We start from the raw sequence: 23,973 nt of genomic DNA on the forward strand, positions 1-23,973 counted from the left end.
TTTGCTGCTACTCTGGTTTTTCTCTTTCTCAATCATCTCTTCCATTCTGATCCATATCTGATTTGATTTCCCACTTGTGAAAATAGCTTATGTATCAAATGGGGGTGATCTAAATATGTAATTGTGTAGAAATGGACTATTTCTGCCATCTAAATAACAGGAATTCCGGGAAGTATTTTCCTGGGTTTGGTTCCTTAATCAACATAAGTCTCTGTGTCAGTCTTTCATATGAAGTGGGAAAGTAATTCAGCTGTGTGCCACGTGACCTTCTGAGCCAGAATAAACGCAAGTGAAATGGCTTAGGAAATATAATAAGCTCAAGGTTTGTTTGTTTGTTTTTAATCTATTGGCTTAAATATAAGTTGCATTTCCATCGAATGGGAAGGAAGCAGTGACAGAGAAGGGACATAAGCACACACTCTCCCTAAACTGATCCGTTCATTGTGCTTTAGTGAGTGCGGGCTTATGTGTCTTACTGATCACTGGACACTTAGAATTCCATCATGGCCACTTTGAGATATACTTAAGATCAAACACATGTGCTCCCACATATTCTTGGATCAACACTCTTGGGTGTTTCTGTTGGGTCAGACCCTTACATTGTATTATTTAATAAAATGTAGTAAGTTTTGACATGTATGATTTTATCATATAGGTAGTATGAACCCTCAGAAAAAAAAAATTCAGTATTTATCTCCAAAGGAGAAATCTTGAGTTTTGAGATACACTGAATGGATTTCTTTACTTCCAGAAATGGATTTTTGAAATGTGTGTGTGTGTGTTCTTTTGCATGAGTGCAAAGAATGTGAAAGATAGACAGAAATCTGAAGGTGTTCTCCTTTAATAGAAAAAGGAGATGAGCCCTGCCACCAGCTTTGCCAAAGTCACACTTTTAACTTCTCTGATCAATTTGATGAATTTATTTGGTACTTTATTAGATTCAGTGTTATAGAATTGTGTCATCTCTTTTGACACCGTGAAATGCTGAAGATTGCTGCTTTAGGGGCTTTGGACAAATCACTTGAGCTTTCTTGGTTGTGTTCCCATTATCAGTAGACAGTGGGGCTAAGGTAGATCACTCATTACTCCCATGCCCTCTAGCTATAAAATGGTCATGGTTATTGAATGTGAAATGGGGAAACATTATTCCTTTACCAGAATTCCACACTAACTGGCAATTCAACAGTTTCACTCTGCTCCTTTCGGTAAACTTGGGTTAATATATTTTATTAAACACCACTTTTTTGGTACCCCAGGATCCAAATGAAACAAGAATTATAAAAAGTAGTGGGGAAAGGATAGCTTTTGCACAGAAAGGAGATTGTTTCCTTTCTGTTACTGAAGCACCAAGGTGTGACATCTTCTAAATCTGGCTGTTTCATACAAAATCTAGGTGGTAAAGACAGAAGCGGACAAATTTTATGCCTTTGTCTTTTTATTTCTCTGTCTCTGCCATTCACATGCAGAAGAGTGGCTGTAACAGCACAACATTAAGAAAGCCCTTTTAAAATTTTGGAAATTCTGTTTCTTTTCCTCAAACAGAAAGAAGCAGAATTTACAAACATTTCAATGACTTGAAATGATAAAATTAAAAGAAGCACAAAAATATTTTAATCAGTTGAAATCAGGGAAAACTCTGAGTCAAATGATAAAAATGAATGAAAACAAAGTCTTTATCATGAAGAAAGTAATAATTACCTTTTGTATCAAACTTTCACTAAAGGTTAAAGTAGAAGAGAACAGGAACAAAAGTGGTGAACTGAAAGGATCAGAAACCGTGTGTGATGGCAACTGTTGTAAAGGACTAACTCAGCGGAGGAAGAGGGGAAAAACTGATGACCAGCAGTTTGCTGCTCTGCAGAAAGAAAATTCTGATAGGTAAGCCTACATCAGTATTCAACAGTAGATAATTATTATTTTCCTAGTATTGTTCAGAATTTCTTCCCAGACTCATCTCTGTACTTGCTTCCATGTATTTTGCACAGTTCCTTCCAGGTTCCAAGGACACTCTTAGATGCCAAAAGTCTAATCTTTTTGCTCACATTCTAATCTCTTAGGTAGAATAATTGCCTCCTGTCTCTTTTGCTCATGACCTGTTTATTTCCCCTCTTCTGTAAAGCCTTCCTTATGCTCACTTAGTACTTTCCACTTGTCAGCTCTTGCGTATCACATTGTATCATAATTGTGTATCTATCTGTCTTTGAAGCAAGAATTTGTATTTCCTTGCCTATGGTTCACACTTGATAACCATTTTGTGAATTAATAAGTGACTGAAGACGGGTAACAGTTGGAATTTTATAAAAATTCGTTTTTTAAAATTTATTAGTAGAATTATTTTTTAAAAATTGGGTTTTGTATGGATTGTTTTAAAGTAGCTCTCCTGGCTTGCCTATGAAGGAAGTAAAGAAGAATGAAAGTGGAAAACAGACATTAAAAGCATCTGTGACTTCACATGTATTTGAGAAGTCTGCCTCACTGGCTGGTGGTCTCCTACACATGAATGACAACAGCAGTTTAAGTGAAGGATATCTAGGTCATGGCAGGGAAAATCTTCAAATCCTTTATTTCTAGGTGAAGACATATTGGCAGTGATTACCTTCTCTGGAAATAGAACAGCATCATATAGTGCAAAGGCCTAGGCAAGGGATTTCTCAACTATCAGAGGAACACTGCCGAAAGGTTAAGATGAGGACAAGTGCCTTTGATCAGAAGTAGTTTCAATAATATGTCCCCATGGAAGCCAGGCTGCAGTGAATCGGTCCAAACAGCCCCTTAGAGAACATTCACTGGGAAGGCAGGAGAGGACTGGGTGATAACTGAAGGGGGATGTGGGGCTCGTGGGGGTTCCCTTTCTTTTATTTTTTAATGATAAGATGGTAGTTTGCAGAGCATGTCTCTATGCTGTTTTGGCTATTGTAAATAGTGCTGCTATGAACATTGGGGTGCAGGTGTCATTTTGAAGTAGGGTTCCTTCTGGATATATGCCCCAGAAATTATTATTTATAACTACACTTAGACATAGAATAATAATAGAGATTCATTTACTATATTAGTTAAAAATACTTAAAAATAAATATTACTTTCTCAGCATATTGTGAAATGCAAGAATTGAAGCCAGATTGCCTGGATTGGAATTCTGGGCAGACACAGGGGCTTCGGCAAGTGATTTAGACTTTCTGGGCCTCATTTTCTTCCTGGGTCAAGTACCTACTGTATTACCTACTTCCCAGGATTGTTGAGGATTAAAACGTCTTTAAGACATGTAAAGTGCTGATAATAATGCATAGCTGTTGCATACTAAGTCCTCGAGAAAGCTAATTTCATGATTATTAGAAAAGGGTTTCTTTCCTATAAGGACTTAAGTAATACTTTCCAAATAGCTTTTAGTGCCTTAAATACCAGTTTTTATTGAAAATGACAACAACAAGAAAATCCTGCTATGTTTTTTCCTATCAAATAATGCATGTAAACTTATGTTTTTCCTTTTCCTTTGTTTGTCTGCTTGATCCAAATGTAATACTTTGGTAATAATCTATTTGATATACTTTCTTTGTCCTTTAATTTACAGTTTCCATTTTTTGTTTAATCCCTTTTATTGAAAATTAATTATCAATGCAAAGATATTATAGAAAAAAATAATAGGTTTACATATTTCTTGTATTTTCAATATTTAGTATTTGGCTGAAATGAATTGCTTTCTTTTTTTTTTAGGTCTTCAAAGAAAACATCTGCTAAAAAGGACAAGGTATAGTAAAATATTAATTATAATAATATTATCTTGTAGTAAAATAATTTATAAAAGAAGGAGTGGAAAAACAGAAAATCCTCCTTTGTTATAGAGACATTTACTTAAAAATAATTTAGAAACACTATTGATAAAGCTAGCCTTTTGACAAAAATCAGTACTTTCTAGAAGTTTCTGTGTTTTTGCTGTCAAAAAAGATGGATATTTATCACTTCAGTACACTGAGCATATTTTATAACTATGTTGGAGACACTGCGAAATAGCATTATTTATTTGTAGGTCAAAGAGAAGGTGAATTCTGTGGGTGACCTCGATGACTTAACTCTGTCACCGGAAACAGCTTCCAAGGACTGCGAGTCCCCTTACCCTAATTATAAGAATACCCTGAGGCTGATCGAACAACTTGGCCTGGAGAGTAAAGGTAGGACCCCCGCATGACTACGAAGCCTTTTTAAGTATCTCGCGGTGACGTGTGCACACCCAGTACTGCCCAGGGCGCGCGGGCACCTTACAGTCCGCTGCGTCTCAGAAACCTGCTTTGTGTTAAGGCAGAAGCAGACGCGCTGTGCGCTGCCAGCCAGGGGCTGTGACCGCTCCCACTCCCTGTGCTTTGTGCTGAGTCCGCTGCTCCTACGCCTTCACCCAAGGCCAGGTTACCCCTGCTTCCCTCCTAGAACACTGCAATCACCTCAGGACTTCTTTCTCCGCCGCTCCACCTCCTGGGACCTTGGGCTACACTGCAACGGTGGTTACTAGATAGTTTTTAAAATTCAGGTCTCTGTTACCCCCTTGCTTAAAACCCAGCTCCTGCTTTTCACAGCTCCATGGTTAAAGGCCAGTGTCCTCTGGCTTCATCGTGTTTCATTTTATTACCCTTTTTTCCACATGAATTTTAGAATCAGCTTGTCAATGTGAAAAAATAAATTCTGCTAGTGTCCTAGAAATTAGATGTAGATTATGTTTAATCTGTAGATTAATCTGGGGAGAACTGACTTCTTAACCACATGGAATTTTTAACCCCGAACAAAGTTTATTTCTCCACTTATATAGGTCTTTCTTGATTTTCTCAGTAATATTTTAGAGTTTTTAATCTCTGGGTCTTTCCGTCTTTCATGAGTTTACCTGTATTTCTTATTTTTCAGTGCGGTTGTAAGTAGTATATTTTTATTTGCCTGTTTTTTTCTTTCTTTTAAAATAATATAATTTAAATTTTAGTTTCTGATTATAGAAATACAGTTGATTTCTGTATGCTGACTCTGTGCCGACCAACCTGGCTGAGCCCATTGATTAGGTCTAGTAGCCTTTTTGTGGATTCTCTCAGATTTTCTATGTAACCAAAGGTGGTCAAGTTTTTCTTCTTCAAACTACTGTCTTAATAAAAATAGTTCACATGTAAGACTTGCAGCCAATAAATACGTTCTCTGTCACAGCTAATCAGCCCTTTCACAAGAGTAGCCATAGACAATACAGAAGTTAATGGATGTGGCTGTATTTCAGCAAAACTTTATTTACCAAAGCAAGCAACCCAGCCCACAGGTTGGAGTTAGCTGACTCGCACCATGTTATCATATTCCCCGCTGATTAGCAGACAGGTTTACCTCTTCATTTCCCATCCAGATGTCTTTCGGTTCTTTATTTTGCCTGATTGCACTGGCTCCAGCCCAGTGCTGAATAGAGGAGTAAGAGGAGCCATTCCTGCCCAGTTCCCCACCTTCTGGGAAAAGCATTCTGCTTTTCACCATTGCGTATGGTGTCAGCTGTAGAGCTGGCACAGATCTTTGTCATAGTGAAGACGCTTCCCTTAGTTCCTAGTTTGCTGGAAGTTTTTATCAGGAATAGATGTTAAAGTTTGGGAAGTGCCTCTTTTTATCCACTGACATGATCATATGATGTTTCTTTTTTAGTTTGTTAATATGATGAATAACATTAATTGATTGTTACGTGTTAATACAGCCCTGCATTCTTGGGATACACCTCACTTGGCCATGATGAATTATCCTGTATTGTTGGATTTAATTTGCTAATGTTTTGTGTAGAATTTTTACCTCCCTTATCATGACATTAGTTTTCTTTCTTGTAATATCTTTGTCTGGTTTTGGATTCAGGTTAATGGTAGTTTTGTAGAATGAGGACATATTTCTTCCTCTTCATTGTTTGAGGAGAATTTGTGTACAATTGGTATTAAATTTTCCTAAAATATTGGGTAGAATTCAGCAGTGTAACCATTGGGACTGGAATTGTCTTCGTGGTCAGGTCTTTAAATAGGACTTTCACTTTGGTTTTTAAGATATAGGGCTTTTTAGCTTATGTGTTCTTTCTTAATTGAGCTTTTGTAATTTCTCTCTTTCGAGAAATTTACCCGCTTCATCTGAATTGTCAGATTTACTTACATAATGTTCACAATATTACTTTGTCATTCTTTTAATATCTGCAGAGCTTAGAAGAATGTCTTCCACAGAATAGATGCTCAGTACGAACTGTTCAATGTATGGATGAGTGAATGTGAAATGCACAGTCCTTTATACACAAAAATTACTCATTCATTTTACTTTTATTTGTGTTTTCTTCCTTATGCAGATTATGTTACCTTATTGAAAATTCAGAATGCAGTTCATTCATTCAGAAGCTTAATAGAATGTAAAGAATCTGACTGTGAACTGCTTAGAGGAAAAGTTAAAAAAATGGAAAATAAGGTTAACAAGCTACAAAAAGAGCTTTTGGAAGCAAGAGAAATGAATTCACAGTTAGAACGTCAAAATGTGGCGTGGGAACGAGAGCTCTGCAGTATGAGGTACTGAATTTCTTGGTTTTAAAGAAATATTTGAACTCTTTATATTTAATACTGTAGATATGCAGGAGAAGTCTTATAATTGCTCACTGACCTTTTGGGGTTTTTCAGGGGAGAAAATTTCATTAATATTGTGGAATATGAGACTCTTGGAAATAACACAGCAATGGAGATATATATATATATATATCTCCTCATTCTATATTTCTTTAAAAAAAAGATCATTGATCCTTACCTCCCAATTGTCCTCCAGAAAGTTTATATTACTTTACATTCCCACTTTCAGTGTTAGGAAATGAACAATTGTCTCAAGGCTGAAACTTAAAAAAATTTATGCAGTTTTATTCTTTTTTTTTAACATTTTTATTGATTTATAATCATTTTACAATGTTGTGTCAAATTCCAGTGTTCAGCACAATTTTTCAGTCATTCATGGACATATACACGCTCATTGTCACATTTTTTTCTCTGTGAGTTATCATAACATTTTGTGTATATTTCCCTGTGCTATACAGTGTAATCTTGTTTATCTATTCTACAATTTTGAAATCCCAGTCTATCCCTTCCCACCCTCTACCCCCCTGGTAACCACAAGTCTGTATTCTCTGTCCAAAAGTCTTTAGATTCCACATATGAGCGATCTCATATGGTATTTTTCTTTCTCTTTCTGGCTTACTTCACTTAGAATGACATTCTCTAGGAGCATCCATGTTGCTGCAAATGGCGTTATGTTGTCAGTTTTTATGGCTGAGTAGTATTCCATTGTATAAATAGTATTCCATTGTATAAGTAGTATTCCATTGCAGTTTTATTCTTGACATATGAAAAGAGGGAATAAAAAGTAAAGTAGAAAGTGATTACTGGTTAGTTTCTTCAGCATCTCCCTCATGCAGAGATAAGATCAGTTCAAAGGTCTATGCTGAAAGCATGGATTACTTTTTATTGTTTAATTATTTACTATGGATCCTGCCTTGTTTCAAAAGGGATTTAAAAATGATTACTAAATAAATAATAGTCAACAAGGTAAGTTCAAATTGTTGCAAAAGATGAAACATAAAGTGTAGGGCATCAGCTAGTAGATTCCCCAGCCTCGCCTTGGATTATGCTAATTAGGGGATCTGTGTTCTGGAAAAGACATCTGTGGATGTTACCTCCCACTGTAGATCATTTAGGAGTACCTGTAATATTTCATGAAGTTGAAATTTTATTTCTCATGAACTTATAAACTTGTTTCTAAACAGCAACTTCTCTTAATTAGTAACTAAATTCTCTGTTGTAATAAAGGAGTAATTTATGACTATGTGGGAAAAAAAGGGTAATTTTCAACTCGTACCTTACTGAATAATTGCAAAATTTCTTTCCTACACTATTCACCAGAGTTACTCTTGACTGAAACTCAGTAGCATTATGTCTTCTCATTGCTACTTTTCAAATATATATATCTTTATGAAGAGATTGAAGTGAGGATTTTAAAATGTGAGGCTTAGAAATAAAAAAAAATGAGAACATAGAAATTCCATTAGGGTAATAAACCGGCATGTGAAGAACCAGATCATAAAATGAACTTTTTATTTTCTAACAAAATGAATTTTCAGGGAGAAACAATACAATGAACAAGTTTTGCAGAAACAGCAACTTGAAAGCACTCTCCAACCACTAGAATTTGAACTGAAGAGCAGAAGGAATAAACTGAGTCAGGTAAATTAGTCTTAGGTGAAAATTTCATATCTCTAACACTGTTTCAACAATATTATTTATAATATTCCTTTGAATTAATCTATATTTTTATTTAAAACAAATTTAAAAAGTTATCTCATCCTAAATATGAACTATGACATTTAGAGCTTAACTTACTAATTTCTTGGTGTTCTTGGCATCTAGTAGATGCTCTGTGTCTTTTCTGAATGAATGAATGGAAGGTAAATTGTTATATAATCAGAGCTAAGGCTCTTACTAAGGGGGTAGCTGTAAAGATTAGATATCAGATATAATTTTTAAATGTAGTCAGATTTATTCATTTTTTATTTTAAGCCTTCTGGGTTTGTTGTAATTTAGAGAAAGAAAAGCCTTTCCAGTTCTGAGTTTATTAAACATTCTTTTGTGATTTCTTTTTTTACTTTCATTGATTCACAGTCTTTAATTAAATTTTTGAACTTTGGGGGATTTCTGCTTGTATAAAGTTTGAGATTTGTATCCACCTTAAGTTTTTCCAGTTGGATATCCAGTTATTGCAAACTTTATGTTGTATAAACTTAGAGAATAGTCTTTCACTTCAAAGGAAATTGTAATATGTCAGCTTATTGAGTACAGTTCAAAGAGTAAGAGATGAGTGGTTTCATTCACAGGACACAATGAATTTTGAGGTGTCTGACCCAAAAGATAATGGCGAGGTGCTTCCTCCGCAACTTCCTGAAGCTGAAAGTCAATACCGTGGCCCGGAAATTGAGCTACATCCCAGAAGAGAAGCTCTTAGACCAGTGACGGTATTAGAATGTGTGCATAGAGACCAAAGCCAAGCCCAGTGTTCAAACAAGAAAATTGAACCCTTGTATCAGCGCAAACAAGGGAAAGTCAATAAATACGCTGCAAAGCAGGCATTCTTGGAGGACAGATTGTGTGAACTACAAAGTGAAAACATGTTGCTTCGACAGCAACTGGAAGTTGCTCAAAATGAAGCCAAAAGTAAGACAATTAATATCCCAGAGCCGTTTCCAGATCGTCGGAGTAAAGCCACGCGTAAACAACTTCTGATGCTGGAGGAAGGAAACAAGGAATTAATCAATGAATGCAAATGTGTAAAAGACAGAATGTATCAGTATGAAACTGACAGAGCAGAAATGCAAGTAAGTACCCAGAAACAGAACTAATTTTCAGACTTCCTCAAAGAAAATTCAAAGTAGTGTCTGATGAAAGCTAAATGATGAAACTGGTTGAATGTTAAAAATGTGTGGGCTAGAAATAAATACACTGTAAAGCAGCCTAAAAGCATATCTTGTATCCAGCAAACAAAAATTAGACCTGAGAGGTGCTTTACTTTGAGGAAATATGCCTTGTCACCTGAAATTTTAAGAGATTAAGCTGTTTGTTGTTGACAGATTCAGGCAGGTATTAGCAATTTAGTCTTATACTACCCATATCATTTTAATTTTTCTGTCACCACATTTTAGTATCATGATGAAGCAGATAAATGAAATGCTCATACCTAAAATGTGTATTTTGAAGTTAAGATTCAGTTGTGTGAACAAAAAATGTAAAAGAAAGAGAGAGAGAGAGAGAGAGAAGATTCAGTTTTGTGGATACTTTGACAGTCAAATCCAGCTTTCCCAGATGAACCGATGTGTAAATGCTGTATCTTGTAGTACTTTTCCTTCAGTAGCTTTTCATACATTTTTAGTTGATATAATTTTATTTTTATTTATGTCAATTGGAATTAAATTTAGAAATATTTCCGTCTCAAATCATATATTGTTGTGACCTCTTCACTCCTTAAAGGCATCTACTTTTCATTCAGACATAATTTGGGACAAATGTGAATTTTAGCAAAACTGGGTTTGCCTTAGTCTTCCCCCGTTTATTTATAATTTACTTTGAACATTTTTTCAAATAATTTGCTCACAATTCTCATTCCAAGGCTCAGTTACTGTCATTTGGATCTAAGTTTGTCCAGTACAGAGGAACTGGAGCGCTCTGTGCTGTACGAGTCTGGCATTGGTGTCCCATTTTCCGACTGAGGAGAAGTGGCCAGAGTCCTGAGTGGCAGGAAGGGAGTGAGTGGGAGGGGTTGGGGGAGATGTGGGAGCTGCAGTCCCAGAGGCGGGGGAGGCCAGGTTGTCTAGGGTCCCCATAGGCCATTGGAATAACCTCATTTTTATTGTGAGCTAGGAGTCTATTGGCAGGATTTAAGCACCAAATTGAATATGTGAATTCTGAACTTAAGCCTCTAGTGAGAAAGAGGGAGAATGTTCCACAGGGTGGAACTTACCACCACTCATCCCACCCGCACACCCCTTTCTGTTTGAGACTTCAGTGGGGGTAAAGCTTGGCCACTTCCTAGGAGGGGCAGGGAATGGCTGCTGCATCCAGCCATTGTCTAAGTTAACTTACTGTCAATAAGTCAGGAGGGCCAGGCCTTCTGTGTCTTTAACAAAAGTCACTAAAGTGGAATGTGTACCTATGGGGAAAAGAAGGTGAATTGAGGTCTGAGGGGACAGTTCTCAAAGTCCATATGTTGGAGTTATATATTATTAATTTAGCTTAATGATAAGGTGACTTAAACATCAGTAACAGAGTTATCTTTTTAGGCCTGTGTGAGACGGCTTCAACAAGAACTGACTGACACCCGAAAGAAAGTGTCCATGTTGGAAGCTTCCCTGGAGGTGACAACAGCACATCATCAGACTGATATAGAAAATAAGACACAGGATTTAGAGAGGAAATTAAATCAAATTGCAGACCAAGTATGTATGAAATTAAGCACGTCAGCCGTGAATATGCAGTGCAGAGTGTTGTAGGACACTAGCTGTTCAGGGACAGCTTTCTTTTGCACCTTCATTATAATTACAGCTTTATTATCTTTATGATGCACTTGTTTCTTAACTTTGACTCTCATTCTGCCATTTCTTTATATATTTTTTTCTTACAATATTTACCCTTAGAGAAGTTGAAAATTATACATCTTTCCTCACAGAAGTTAACTTTTATTCTATTAAACAGTATTTTTTTAGTGATCTCTCACCACAGTGAGGCAAGCTAGATAAAATCAGAGGATAATGTTTCATGACATGGTCCAGAAAACTGGCATGTCTCCTCCTCACTTTTGTGAATGGATATAGAATCTGTGTGTATTGATTACATGGATTTCAGGATAACTTGTGCAGAAAAGTCATTATACAAACCAGTTGCAATTAGGCATTGCCTTAATTTCCTTTTCACTTTAGAAGTGTTGTAAAAGCATGGAGAAATTCAGATAGTGTAGGTACACCCAAAATAGAGAATTAAGAAAATGGTCTAGATCCTGCCTTTGGATTTTTTTTTAACTTTATGGAGATATAATTCACATATTATAGGGAGGACTGCATAACTCAAGTGGCAGAGCGCATCCTAAGCATACACAAGGTCCTGGGTTCAATCCCCTGTGCCTCCTCTCAGAATAAGTAAGAAAAACCTAATTACTTCCCCCAACCAAAAAAAAAAAATTCACATATCATAGAATTCACCCATTTAGGATGCATAGTTAGTATCTCCTTGATTATTCAGAGGTGTGCAATTGTCACCACAATCAATTATAGAACATTCCCATCACCCCAAAAAGAAAGCCTGCATCCCTTAGCCATCACCCCCAGCCCACCATCTCCCTCAGCCCCCAGCAACCACCAGTCTGATTTCTCTCTCTATAGATGTGCCTGTTCTGGGTGTTTCACATGAATCACATGCTGTGGGTCCTTCATGATTAGCTTTTTTCATTTGACATAACATCATCAAGGTTCATCCATGTCATTGTGCTTGTCAGTATTTCCATTTCTGTTTATTGTTGAACATTACTTGGTTGTGGGGCTAAACCATTTATCCACCCATCAGTTGATGGACCTTTAGGTTGCCTCTGCTTTTTAGCTATTGTTAATAATGCGGCTGTGAACATTTCTGTCCAAGTTTTGGTGTAAACATGTTTTCATTTCTTTGGGGAATAGACTTAAGAATGGAAATGCAGTCATATGGGTCATATGGTGACTCTGTTTAACCTTTTGAGGAACTGCCATATGTTTTCCAGAGTGGCTGCACCATTTAACATTTTTATCCAAAGTATATCATTCTCCCAATTTCTATGCATTCCTGTCAATGCTGGTCATTAGCTCTCCTGGTAAGTGTGAGTTGTCATCCCCTTGTGGTTTGATTTGAATTTTTCGGATGACTAAGAATGTTGGGGGTCTTTTCATGTGCTTATCCATTTGTGAATCTTCTTTGAAGACCTGTCTGTTCAGGTTTTTGCCTAGTTTAAAGTTGGATTGTCTTTTATGATTGAATTCTAAGAGTTTTTTTGCATCCCAGGTGCAAATCTTATATCAGATGTAGGATTTTCAAGTGCCGCCTCCTAGTCAGGAGCTTGCCTTTTCACCATTTGACAGTGTCTTTTGAAGCATAGAAGTTTTTAATATTGGTGAAATTCAGTTAATCTATTTCTGTCTTTTACTGTCCTATCTAAGAAACAATTGCCAGACCCAGGCACGAAGTCACACACCTGTGTTGTCTTCTAAGAATTTTGTAGTTTTAGCTCTTTCATTTTCAGTTAATTCTTATCTATAGTATGAGGTAGAGGTCGAATTTTGTTCTTTTGCATGTGGATATCCAGTTGTCCCACACCATTTGTTAAAAAGACTATTATTGTCTCATTCAGTTACTTGACACTCGTATCGAAAATCAAATGACCATAAATGTGAGGGTTTATTTTAGATTCTCAGTGGTGATGCATTGATCTATGTCTGTACTATGCCAGTATCAAGTCAGATGTTATGAGAACTCTTTCCGAGTCATCTTGCACATTGCCAGTTGTTTTACATAAAAATAGAAAGTCAGTGTAGAGGAATGTCTGTACCTCTACTTCTGTGGAGATTTGCTGCTTCCTGAAGGAGCGTGTGGCCAGCTTATGCCTTGCTGACTCTGTGACATGACAGAAAGGAGGCTTGCAAAGATAAAGTCCATTCCTTCCCCCCGACACCCCATTCAGACCTTTAGTTTCTCACCCAGTACCTCCCACTTCACTCTAGTTTCTATCAAATCATTGTCATGGGATCTGCTGATTCAGTCTGAAATATACTTCATTATGTTGCACTCATTATAATTCACAGACTTATCCATAGATTTCACTATCTAGAAGCAAAAGGTTAAGCCTGGAAAAGATGAATTCATCTTTGGAAGCCTCTCTAACCCATTATCTTGTGGTTCACAATGAAATCCTCTTTTGGCTTCATTCTTGTGTGTAATGCTGGTGCTGACCCTGCTCTTGATGTAGATCCTGCATTCTCAGCTCCCTGTGTCTACCTCCTTTTACTTAAAAAGAGAGATGCCTAGCTGTATTCTATAGCTTAGTGCATAATTAAATATTTCATCCCATCCAAGGAAAAATTTTGAAGAGTACAACTGTTAAAAATCAGATAATATTCAGTTTATCAGAAACAGATAACAGATTAGTAATTTGAATTTCAAAAGTTCAAAGCCAATCTGTGTGATATGGAGAAGCATTGTGCTACAGCATAAAGGTGAGACAGTCTTACCTTCCCTTACAAACAAGCTTTAAGTAAGGTAAAGGAAAAATTGTATTTAATTTAAATACCGCCAAAGGACACTACATTTGTTTTACTACTGAGAAGATTATAAATGGTTCCATAATATTTTATTTTCTCTCTGAGGAAAGGAAAATGAAGAGTGAGTGCTAGATTAGTAAGTTCTCATGGCTGCCTGTCTCTTAGAGTTACAGTTAATTGAAATGAGGTAAAATGGCTGATTTCAGTAAACTGACTATTTCCACTTGTTTTTCAATTATTAGTCTTCAAATCCTATGTCTCCTTGCCTACCAGGCTTCCTTATCCTCAAAGTTGAGGGGAAATTGTAAAGAGGCATACATGCCTATTTATAATAAATTGTAATTGAAGGAAACTCTAAAAAATCTTCCTTCTCTCTAGTTCTTGGGTCTTTGTTTAAGTTATCTGCTTCTTCTCATCAGCACTTTGTCTTTAAGGTAATCTCAATGTTTATTACATTACACAGTTGATAGACCAATTTCTACTATATACAAGTTACATTCCTTACTATCTTTTCTCATCCTTTTTTCTGTTTATCTGTTTTAGCCTAACAAACTCCCCAAAGTTCAGTGGCTTAAACAAGCATTTATTTTGTTCACAATCTGCACTTAGGAAAAGTGTGGACAAGATAGCTGGAATCTCTTCCTCTCAGCTTCAGGTGGGGCAGCTCAAAGGTGGGGGGCTGGAAGCACTTGAAGGTTCATCCACTGATGTCTGACAGTTGATGTTGGCAGTTGGCTGCAGCTTTGGTGGGGCAGGCAGTTGGGCCCCCTTCCCTGGAACACCTAAGCTGGCTCTGCGGCCTGAGCTTGCCCACAACATAAGACTGGGTTCCAGGGTTAAGAGGGAGGCAGAAGCTGAAATGCCTTTTCAAACCTAGCCCTGCAGTTCACCCAGTGCCACCTTCACTGTATTGCCTTCATTAGGAGCAAGTCACTTAAGGTTGGCCCATAGTCCACCTTTTTTATGGAATTAATTTTGAAAATTTATGGAGACGTTCAAAAACCAGCATAAACCATTCAAAAACTCACTAGCCACAATGTTTTCTTACTGCTTCCATACGAGAAATACCCTTATCCCTACACAGTTCCCTAGCAGGTCTCGGTCGCTGTGGTGTTAGGCTCAGGCTCCAGTCCAGGCTCTTACTTTACCATCTTCATCAGGTCCAGATGGGGCTGAGGTTCCTGGCTGTGGTTTCTAGAGGACAGCCCCTTGGGTACACTCCTCTCAGTGCTGAGGCTTGAGGATATGGAGACTGGGTATTTACCACCACACAAACTCCCTCACTCACACTTGGAAGATGGGAGGCACACTGGTCCATAGCAGTTCTTAAATGCAGCCTGATGCTTGCTGCTGGCTCTTTGATCAGGACTTAGTCCTAACCCTGGGAGGAATTCTCCTTCACTGCCCTCTCTGAGCTCTTGGTTCTGTCCCTTTCCTGAGCAATGACCTGTGTTTACAGCTGAGTAGTCCTCTCAGGCAAGCTTCTTCCTTGTAGACCTTCTAAGAAAAACCCAAAGACCTCATCTCATTTTGCACTGTCTTGGTCTCCTTCAGTCCAAGCTAGCAGGCAGTATTTTTGCTTGCACAGTTCTCTTTAAAACTTTGAGTCTCCTGTGAGTTTTATTGGGGATCATGCCATTGGAAACGCTACACTCACAGGTCTTTTTGAGATAAGCTCTTCATCTTGGGCTCCCTGTGAAGCTATTGGGGGACCACGCCTTTAAAATTCTTACGTTGTTAAGAACTTTAAAGGAATTTGAGGCAGCACCTAAATCTTTCCAAGGTCTTAACAAAGTCTTGGCTTCATCTTTAGACTGTGCTTTCCTGGCAGCACCCTAGAATTGATCTTAGCCTAGAAACCATTTCTCTGTTTACCCATTATGTGACCACTGCGCACGTGGCAGTGCTTTAAATGGGACACACATATTTGAACCCAGTGAGTCCTGGTTCCTTTGTATTTAATAATCTTTTTGTTTGTTTGTTTTAGCTTATCTCTCTCATCAATTTTACTTTCAACTCTTTGGTAGCAAGCGTCCCGTTTCCTCTGGTTTCAGTGTCATTTTCTTCCCTGGCCTAGAAGCCTTCCTCCTCAGCCCTTCAAAGGCCCCCAGGCTTCCACTAACAGTCTCATGGACACTTTGGGTTTTCATTCTTACTCTTCTCTACATCTGTTCAGGTTCCACCTAACTCCGGGTTCAAAGGCATCCCCATATTTTTGCTTCTTTTTTAATGGCTGCACCCCATTTTTAATATCAGTAGCTGTGCCAGATATTAATTGCTAATAAGTTATATAATAAACCACCTCAAAACCCAGTGACTCAAAACAGCATTTGGTTGGTTCACAAACCTGCATTTAGACAAGGCTGAGTAGAGCCAGCTTATTTCTTCTCCACTTGGAATCAAGCAGGCCCTAGAATAATCTAAAGCCCTGTTCATGCACATGTCTGGAAGTTGGAGCTAGCTTTGGTTAAGGATATTCGCTGGGGCCATAGGCTGGGATAGCTGTGTGTACACTCACTAGGTGGCCTGGGCTTCACAATGTGGTGGTAGGGTTCTAAGGGTGAGCGTCCCTACAGAGTGAAAGTCAGAATATATTTAGCCTTAGAAATCACACAGCAGTGACCCCACATTCTGTTCCTTAGAAACCAGATGCCGAGGTCAGTACATATTTCAGGGGCAGGAATTTCACAGGGGAAGTGTCAAGGAATTTGTAGAGATGTTTTACAACCACCACCTCTGCCTACCTTGTCTTACCAAATAACCCTCCTATCTGAATGAAAGTGCTTCTTCCCAAGTCAGTGTCACTCAAACCCCAGCAAGTTTTTTTGTTTGTTTTGGCTGAGTATGTTCTCTTGTTTGGTGGAGAGTAACAGGGGATCCCAAGATTTAAGGCTTTTTTGTTTGTTGAGAAAAATGTATGGGTCATCTTACTAAACCACTACACTAGGAGATGGATTTCTCCTTAACCCTGCAAGTCATTCATTGCTCCTTGGAATACAATTCAAACAAGCATAAAATATTTATAGTTCAGAGAAAGGCTTATGGCATTCGAATCCATATTTGCAAGATATATTAATTGCAGTCTTATTTCCAAAGTCTTGTTTTGGGAGGCATTTATTAATTCAGCCCTGAGTAACTCAATTTGATCTCCCTAAAGCTTTAAAAATCATGGAGAGTTAAGACTTGGGGAGGAATTGGTAAGAGACTTTCTACTAAGAGGTGTCTTATAGTCATTTTATGTAGGAAAGACATGAAACAATTACAGAAAAATAAGAGTGTTAAATCAAGTACAAATGTATAACAAAGATGATGACAGTAAACAATATATTTTTGTGACTCTTGGTGGTTTGAACTTTTTTCTTGATTTTCTGAGTAATTTGAGTTTCTCCATTGCACAAAGTAGATACCATTTTATTGTAACTGAATTTATTTCAACGTTTCATGCTGGGGTAGAGTTAGGGTGTTGTCAGTCTGCTAACTTAATTACCAAACAATTTTCTCTTCTTCATGCAGAATGCTGATCTTACAGCAAAACTGCAATCGACAACTTCAGCACTTCTCCATCTGAGTGCAGAAACTCAGCTCCTTCTAAAAGAGTTATTATCTATGAAAGGGATGCAAAAGAAATGTGAAACATTACAGGAGGAGAAAAAGAAGTTGGAAGAAGAAGTAGTAAACCTCAAACATCACCTAGAAGTGAACACAGTGGAACGCAGTCAAGTGGAGCAGTACAAACAGGAGATTGAAGAGCAAGCACGACGGGATGTAGCCGAAAAATTGACAGAACTCAGTCAGGTCGTGCAGTGCAAACGGGAGACTGAAGAGCGAGCAAAACAGGATGTAGCAGCAGCATTGAAAGAACTCAGCCAGTTTTTACAGGTGAAGCAGTGAACTTTAATGTGCTCTAATTCACTTTGCTGCGAATTACAGTTTGGATGTATACATTTTATGTTTCCTCTACTTCCCATAGAGCAGTTTGTTTTGTAGATTTCTGGAAGGAAGGCCGCATTTGTTCCTCCTTTTAAATACTTCAGTTTCCATCATTACTATCACTAAATTGATCTTTCAGGACAATTCTCACTAGAGAATCATTTTTAAGGCCAATTGGTGTAAATCATGACTACTAGGACAAAAAGAAAATATTATGATTTAAATATTGTACCACACTCTTGGATTACTCTTAGGTTTTATTGTTCAATTTTTAAAATTTTAAGTTGATCCTATTATTCTTTGAACTATCACACTACATGAGTACTGATGTAGGAGTGATTCAACTTTAATTTCATAATTCAGATTTAATTCACTTGACATTGATGATAAATATTTTAAAGTTCAGCTTTTTTACATTTAAAATTGCTGTCTGAATCATTGACTCAAAACTAAAGAGAACGAATACACTGTAATTGCTCAGGTTATAATTATTTTTAAAATTGTATCCTTTTAATTTGCTTTAGACACAAGCAGCGTATGAAGAAAACTTGTTAAGAGAATATAAAAATGCTTCAATAAGTCAAATGAAGCATAAAATTAAATATCTGGAATCTGAACTGAAAAGTAAAACTGTTCAGTTAGATTCTGAGAAAAAAGAACTGGAAAAATACAGACAACTGAACCTCAAAGAGCCAGAAAATAGAACGTCATGGGCAAGTCAATTACACTCGTAAGTCAAACCATAGAGTTATAGAGAATAATTTAGGTCATTAGTTTGCTTCTAAGGCATAATTTTTACTGAGCCAGTTTCATGAAGTGAGTAGCAAGTGAAAGCTGACTAGATAGTATAATTTTGCATTGATGTTAAAATGATGTTAGTAAATGAACTCTCCTTTAAAATGTTAGTCCAGGGCAGTTTGCATCTCCCTGCCTTTTGTTGCTTTTACATGACTTTATGTTTAATATTCACATATATTTAACCTGATCTAGCCTTTAAGCTGAGAGTTTTGCAAACTTTGTAATTTAGACAGACACATTATCACAAAATTTCTAGCTGGAATTCCCATAAATAGAAATGTTAATGAGTTTAAAGTTAACTGTGTTTTGGAAGAGTACAACTTAAACCCAGGGGGTCCCATTCTGGTGTTTGGTGAATTTACTTTCTTGATTGTGATATTTGGTGTCACCACTAGTGGGCACCCTGAGACGAAGTACTGTATCCTTCTAAGTTAGTCTCCGCTACATAAAGGGATGCTTGGGGAACAGGGGGAAACTAACATAGGGGTGAAGGTCAGTATAGCAGTTCACAAAGTGGCTAAAAAGAATACGGTGGCCAGCCCTAGGGGGTGTGTGGAAGACAGAAAGGGCAGGTCCTTCCTCCAGTGCCTGAGTAACAATTTTGTAAGCTACAGGTCTCCGCGGTATCCAAAAGTAGAGTGTTCCTATGAAAGTTGTCTGTGTAAAGCAAAGAGGCAGCTACCTTAGGACACATCTTGCTGGTGGATGCACAAAATAAATATGCATTAAGCACAGGTGCTCACAGACACAGTCCAAAGCCGTGGCGGCGTGATGCCGGGCTACTGCGTGTGGTTCTGGGGAAGGAGCTCGGTGGGGCCCCTCTTGCTGCTCGGGCTGCGTGTTGCCCTTCTGATGGCTCGGGCTAAAACAAACACCCAGCGGTATTCTGGCTTTTTGCTTTTTTTTTTTTCCACAAAAGTGAAAATCCGCTTGAAAGTCTTTTTCATTATGGAAAACAGGTGTTGATAAAAGCGAAGTAACAAAGTGAGCTTTGGGAAATTGTGGGACACTTGAAATTGCCCCTGGCACTGTCATAGTTTATTCCCATCACCGACTCTGCCATCTGGCGCCCCCCAGAGGTGGTGGCTCTAAACTCTTCCTCAGTGCTGCATGCTTAATTTCTCCCAGGTAATGAGTGAAATGTGTATAGAAGGGTGGTGAAAGCAAACACTTGATAATGGCTTTGAGGGATGGTTTATTTTTTATTTCTAAACTGGTTTCTTGAGGGTACGTATGTCTTGATGCAGCCGGTGCAGAAGGCAGAGGGGTCCTCTGTGGAGGCATCTCCATCTCTGACTCTCCCCACTTTGAAGTACTTGATAGTTAAGGCCCCCGCAGGCACATATGTCCTTCTTTAGGACAGTTTTAAACTGTAATTGTTTACAGTAGGTCTGCGCTGATATATTTTCGTTGTCAAAACACAGTTTAATTGGGTAATCTGTTTACTATTATAGCAACTTTAAAAATACACATCACTTAGGGAAAAAATGAAATGAATGAAATCTGTGTTTTGCAACCCTCACAGGATTAACGAAAGGCTGGTAGTGATGAACACTAAACTTCAGATGGCGGAAGAGTACAAGTGTTCTGTCCTCAAAACTATTCCTGCAAGGCCTGCTGAAAAATTTAATGATAGCTCAGAGCAGAAATGGACTCTTACTCAAAGTGCAAACTTCAGGAGTTTTTCAGAACCTTCGACTAGCGTGAGTGATTGCTTGTTCGGGGTTAGTTATATTATCTTTTTTCCCCTGGGTTTCAGATTTCTGATATAATTCTTGTTTTTAATTTGATGAAACTCCGAGTTACTTATTTGACTTACACACACTAAGTAAAAGCCATAATTAATTCTACTAATAAAGAAAGGAGACAGAAATTTTATAATTTTTTTAAGTCCCTGGACTTCTCATTTTCAAGAGATTCCTGTCATTCACTTTATTCAATAAATGCAACTAAACTGACAAATTTTAAATTTCTTAAAAAGCTCCATTTTAAATTCTATTTCAGAAATTAAGTATTATTGCCTAATAACTAGAGATATACTTTCCAATGTTTGGCTTAGTTTCTGATTCATTTCTTTTTGGCATTGGTTCATAGTAATTTTCAAGTTTTGCTGCACCCCAGTTTTTCTACCCCTAAGCATAAGTAAATGGCATCGAGATACTTAACCACATATGGTTGTTTTTTATTTAAAGGAATCCAAGATAAATTCTTTTTATCAATTTAAGAAACTTGTAACACTAAAAACATTAAGCTTTGTTTTTAGGTTTAAAATTTTTATCACTTTCTTCTGTAAGAGTACATCCTTAATTGCTATTTTACTTATAGCATTTTTATTTTAGTTGTTATAAAATGTCTTACTGAGTGACTGTAGAACATTTCTGAATATGCAGTCAAGTAAAGCAAATATTTAAAATTTTAAAATGAAGTTCACTTATGTCTCTGTCTTGCCCTCACCTGTAGAAATACCGACGTGGCAATGATAGGGAGCCTTTAAATTGCAGCTAGTTTCCATTGTGTATCATTATTGTTCGAAGAGCCATTGAAAGCAGTGCACGTTGGTTTATGGTTTGATGGTGTTTTCATGATGTTCTCGATGCAGAGAAAGGTAGCATGGGCCCTTGTTAAGTGAGGTCTCAACCTGTTTTTTCTCACTTGGCTTCATGTCATAATAAGTCAAAGAAGATAGAAGCTCAGGTTTCATAGACACTGTTGTGGGTAAATTGAGTCTATGTGCTTCAGAGTCATGAAACCGGACTGCGTGGTTTTAAACAAAATGCATGGCTAACACTTCTGTCAGTGGCTAAGCATGAGGCAAACTTGAAATGTTCCCATTAGTTGTCACCAAAAAATTGACAGTGTGTCAATTTACAGGATGATGGTGAAAGAGTGTGAGTGCAAAAGCAGTGCAAGAGAAAGCTCCTGAGGACAGTTTTTTCCTTTAATGTTCTTGGAGGAAAGAGGTGTCTATTTTTTAGTACTTCTAGATAAGTTGGAAAGTCGTTTATTTTAAACTCAGTGTTGTAGTTCCAAGGTACACGTAGTTCTTCTGTGGGGCTATGGGGCCAAATCATGCTAGATGTAGCAAGGGAGATGGAGAGGCACTGTTCTGTCCAGATGCACAGACATGTCTTCATCACCACGACGGAGCACCTCACAGGAGTTATTATACAGTTACTGTTTACAGAATTCTTAGTCAGACGTACAGAAAGAAGGTGCCTTCTGGAATTGGTAGAGATGTAATGATTTCTGCTGGGAAAACATAAAGTAATTCTAGGAGAGGTGTGAACATAGTGTTTAAAATGACAGGAAGGGATGGGTGATTGGATGGGGCTTAACAAAACAACAGACTTCCACAGCTTTTCAGCTATGATTCTAGAAAGAAAAATGTTAAAATGGTATTAGGATTGAATTTAACATTCTCCTTTATGTGCAAGGTTTTAACAGTTTGGACTCTTCCTGCTGTGAAGTTCCAGATCACTCAGCCTTTTTTTTCTCTCTTGACGGAAGCATAGCTCTAAGTCTGTGATTTCAGTCGTGCTGGTTGGTGAAGCAAGTTTCCTCCAGTTCATAACGCTTGGGTTTATTGCCTCTCTTCCTGCTGCATGTAGTGCAGCCTTGTCACTTGGCATCGTTGTAGTGGTAGCAGGTGGACCCCATATCTGTTTTGCTAATTTTTACCCTCAGATTTCACATTCTAGTTTATTTATGGAATGTTTTGTCCTACTTGTCAGAAGCAATTTTAGAGTTTTACTCAATTGTGTTATTTATTATATTATTATAGAATACAGAAAGTTACAATTGGCCTGAGCAGATACATCACTGTCAGATTTTCTTGCAGATAGAATTTTTTTCTAAGAACTGAAAACTTAATTCCAGACAATATTATAACAGACAGAATTTCTCTGTTTTAAAGATTTTTTTCCTGTTCAAGAGTTTGTAACTATTGGTGTGCCTAACATGAAGCATGGCCACATTAGTTAATACATGTATTTGAAATCTATTTTAAATAGGAAGACTACATTTTTACATTGATTGATTTTGGGCTTTTGGTGTATTACTGACACTTTCAAACATTTTCTAATGATTTATTTAAGTAATTTGAAAATTTCTCAACTATCCACTCAGTTTAGCAACCTTTTTTCTAACTGGGATTATACCAGTGCCCCAGAGCTAAAACGATTAATGTTCCTAAGCCTGTAACTTTTTACATGACACAGCACTGCGTCTCAGCAGAATCTGGTCACGTTTCTTTTAAAAGCAGCCTTCCAAGGCAGGGGACACCCACTCTGAATTTTTATTCTAATCAAACTGTCACAGTAGTTAAGCTCACTTCTCATAAGGCAGAGGCAGAGTTTAGTGACCTTGTTTCTGGTATCAGTTCTCTGCCCTGTGGACTCCCTCCTGCCCTCATTTCATTTTGTGTGAATGGACAAATGAGGAAGCATGTTATCTTCTGTAAGACAATCACTTAACTTCCTCCAGTTCTTTTTCTTCCATTCACTCTTTTCTCTATACTTAATTTTTCAGCTTCTTGATCAACAAATTCATTCTCATTTCTTTTCTCGGCAGCAAAACATGTATTTAATACTTACAAAATGACAATATAGCTTTGCAGAGGAAAAGATAGTAATCTTATTTTCACTTCATGTAAAATTGTGATCTACATTTTGCATAGTGTTATATGAAATTATTTCAATAAAGGCTTCTCCCTTCATCTGTTCGGTGTTACTCACTTCGCAGGACCTGCCTGGCACTGTTGTCACGTTGCTGATTGCATAAGGCCTCTCTAGAATGCTCTTGTCAGACAGTGTTATGGAAAACAGTCTCTGAAAATATTGGCAAACGGTAGCCCAAAATTTTGTCTTGGCACCTAACATTTACAGAGGCCTCGACTCTCGTGTTGCTGTTGTGACCACAGTGTTTATTATGTCTGGTGTACTATTTTAGACCCTGTTTAGTGAGCGGGTGACTTTTATAAAAAGATTTTTAAACGAACACTCTAGATGGGGACACTTGTAGTTTGAAGTGTCCCCACACATTTCATAATTAAATACATAACTAATTAAGTCAAGTTTCAAAAACTTGGCCCTAATTTCTAGAACGGAAACAAAGTTACAGTTAAAGAATTATGTATTGTTTTCCTTGTTTCTAATTCTAGGAAGTTGTGAATCAGAAACAAAGTTTGAAAACTGGTGCTCGCCTCTCCTTTTCTTTTTTTCAAGCAGCTTTTCTGACATAAATGTCTTAGTCATATACAGAGAGCAACATACATTTGTTTAATTTGTTTGCCAGTAGAATTTTCACTTCACATTATAACAGAACCCTTTTCTTCATCTTACGTATCTACGACTCTCTGTTAAAAACATTTTTAGCATAGAACAGACCTTAAAATTTTAGTTTTATAAAAGTGCAGG

General features: G+C 37.4%; 1 protein-coding gene across 3 annotated transcripts in view; it reads left to right on the top strand.

Annotated features, from left to right (window-relative positions):
- LOC140698376 (coiled-coil domain-containing protein 144A-like) overlaps nucleotides 1-23,973 on the top strand; it is a 52,007-nt gene that overhangs the window by 26,238 nt on the left and 1,796 nt on the right. For all 3 annotated transcript variants that reach the window (XM_072968653.1, XM_072968654.1, XM_072968655.1), the window contains exons 20-29: nucleotides 1,724-1,878; nucleotides 3,712-3,745; nucleotides 4,025-4,166; nucleotides 6,323-6,536; nucleotides 8,129-8,231; nucleotides 8,879-9,376; nucleotides 10,835-10,990; nucleotides 17,345-17,710; nucleotides 18,286-18,491; nucleotides 20,085-20,262. In XM_072968653.1, the coding sequence (XP_072824754.1) occupies nucleotides 1,724-1,878; nucleotides 3,712-3,745; nucleotides 4,025-4,166; nucleotides 6,323-6,536; nucleotides 8,129-8,231; nucleotides 8,879-9,376; nucleotides 10,835-10,990; nucleotides 17,345-17,710; nucleotides 18,286-18,491; nucleotides 20,085-20,262 (2,052 nt within the window). The remainder of the gene's footprint in view (nucleotides 1-1,723; nucleotides 1,879-3,711; nucleotides 3,746-4,024; nucleotides 4,167-6,322; nucleotides 6,537-8,128; nucleotides 8,232-8,878; nucleotides 9,377-10,834; nucleotides 10,991-17,344; nucleotides 17,711-18,285; nucleotides 18,492-20,084; nucleotides 20,263-23,973) is intronic.

Source organism: Vicugna pacos, chromosome 9, assembly GCF_048564905.1.
Source record: "Vicugna pacos chromosome 9, VicPac4, whole genome shotgun sequence".
Lineage (NCBI taxonomy): Eukaryota > Metazoa > Chordata > Mammalia > Artiodactyla > Camelidae > Vicugna > Vicugna pacos.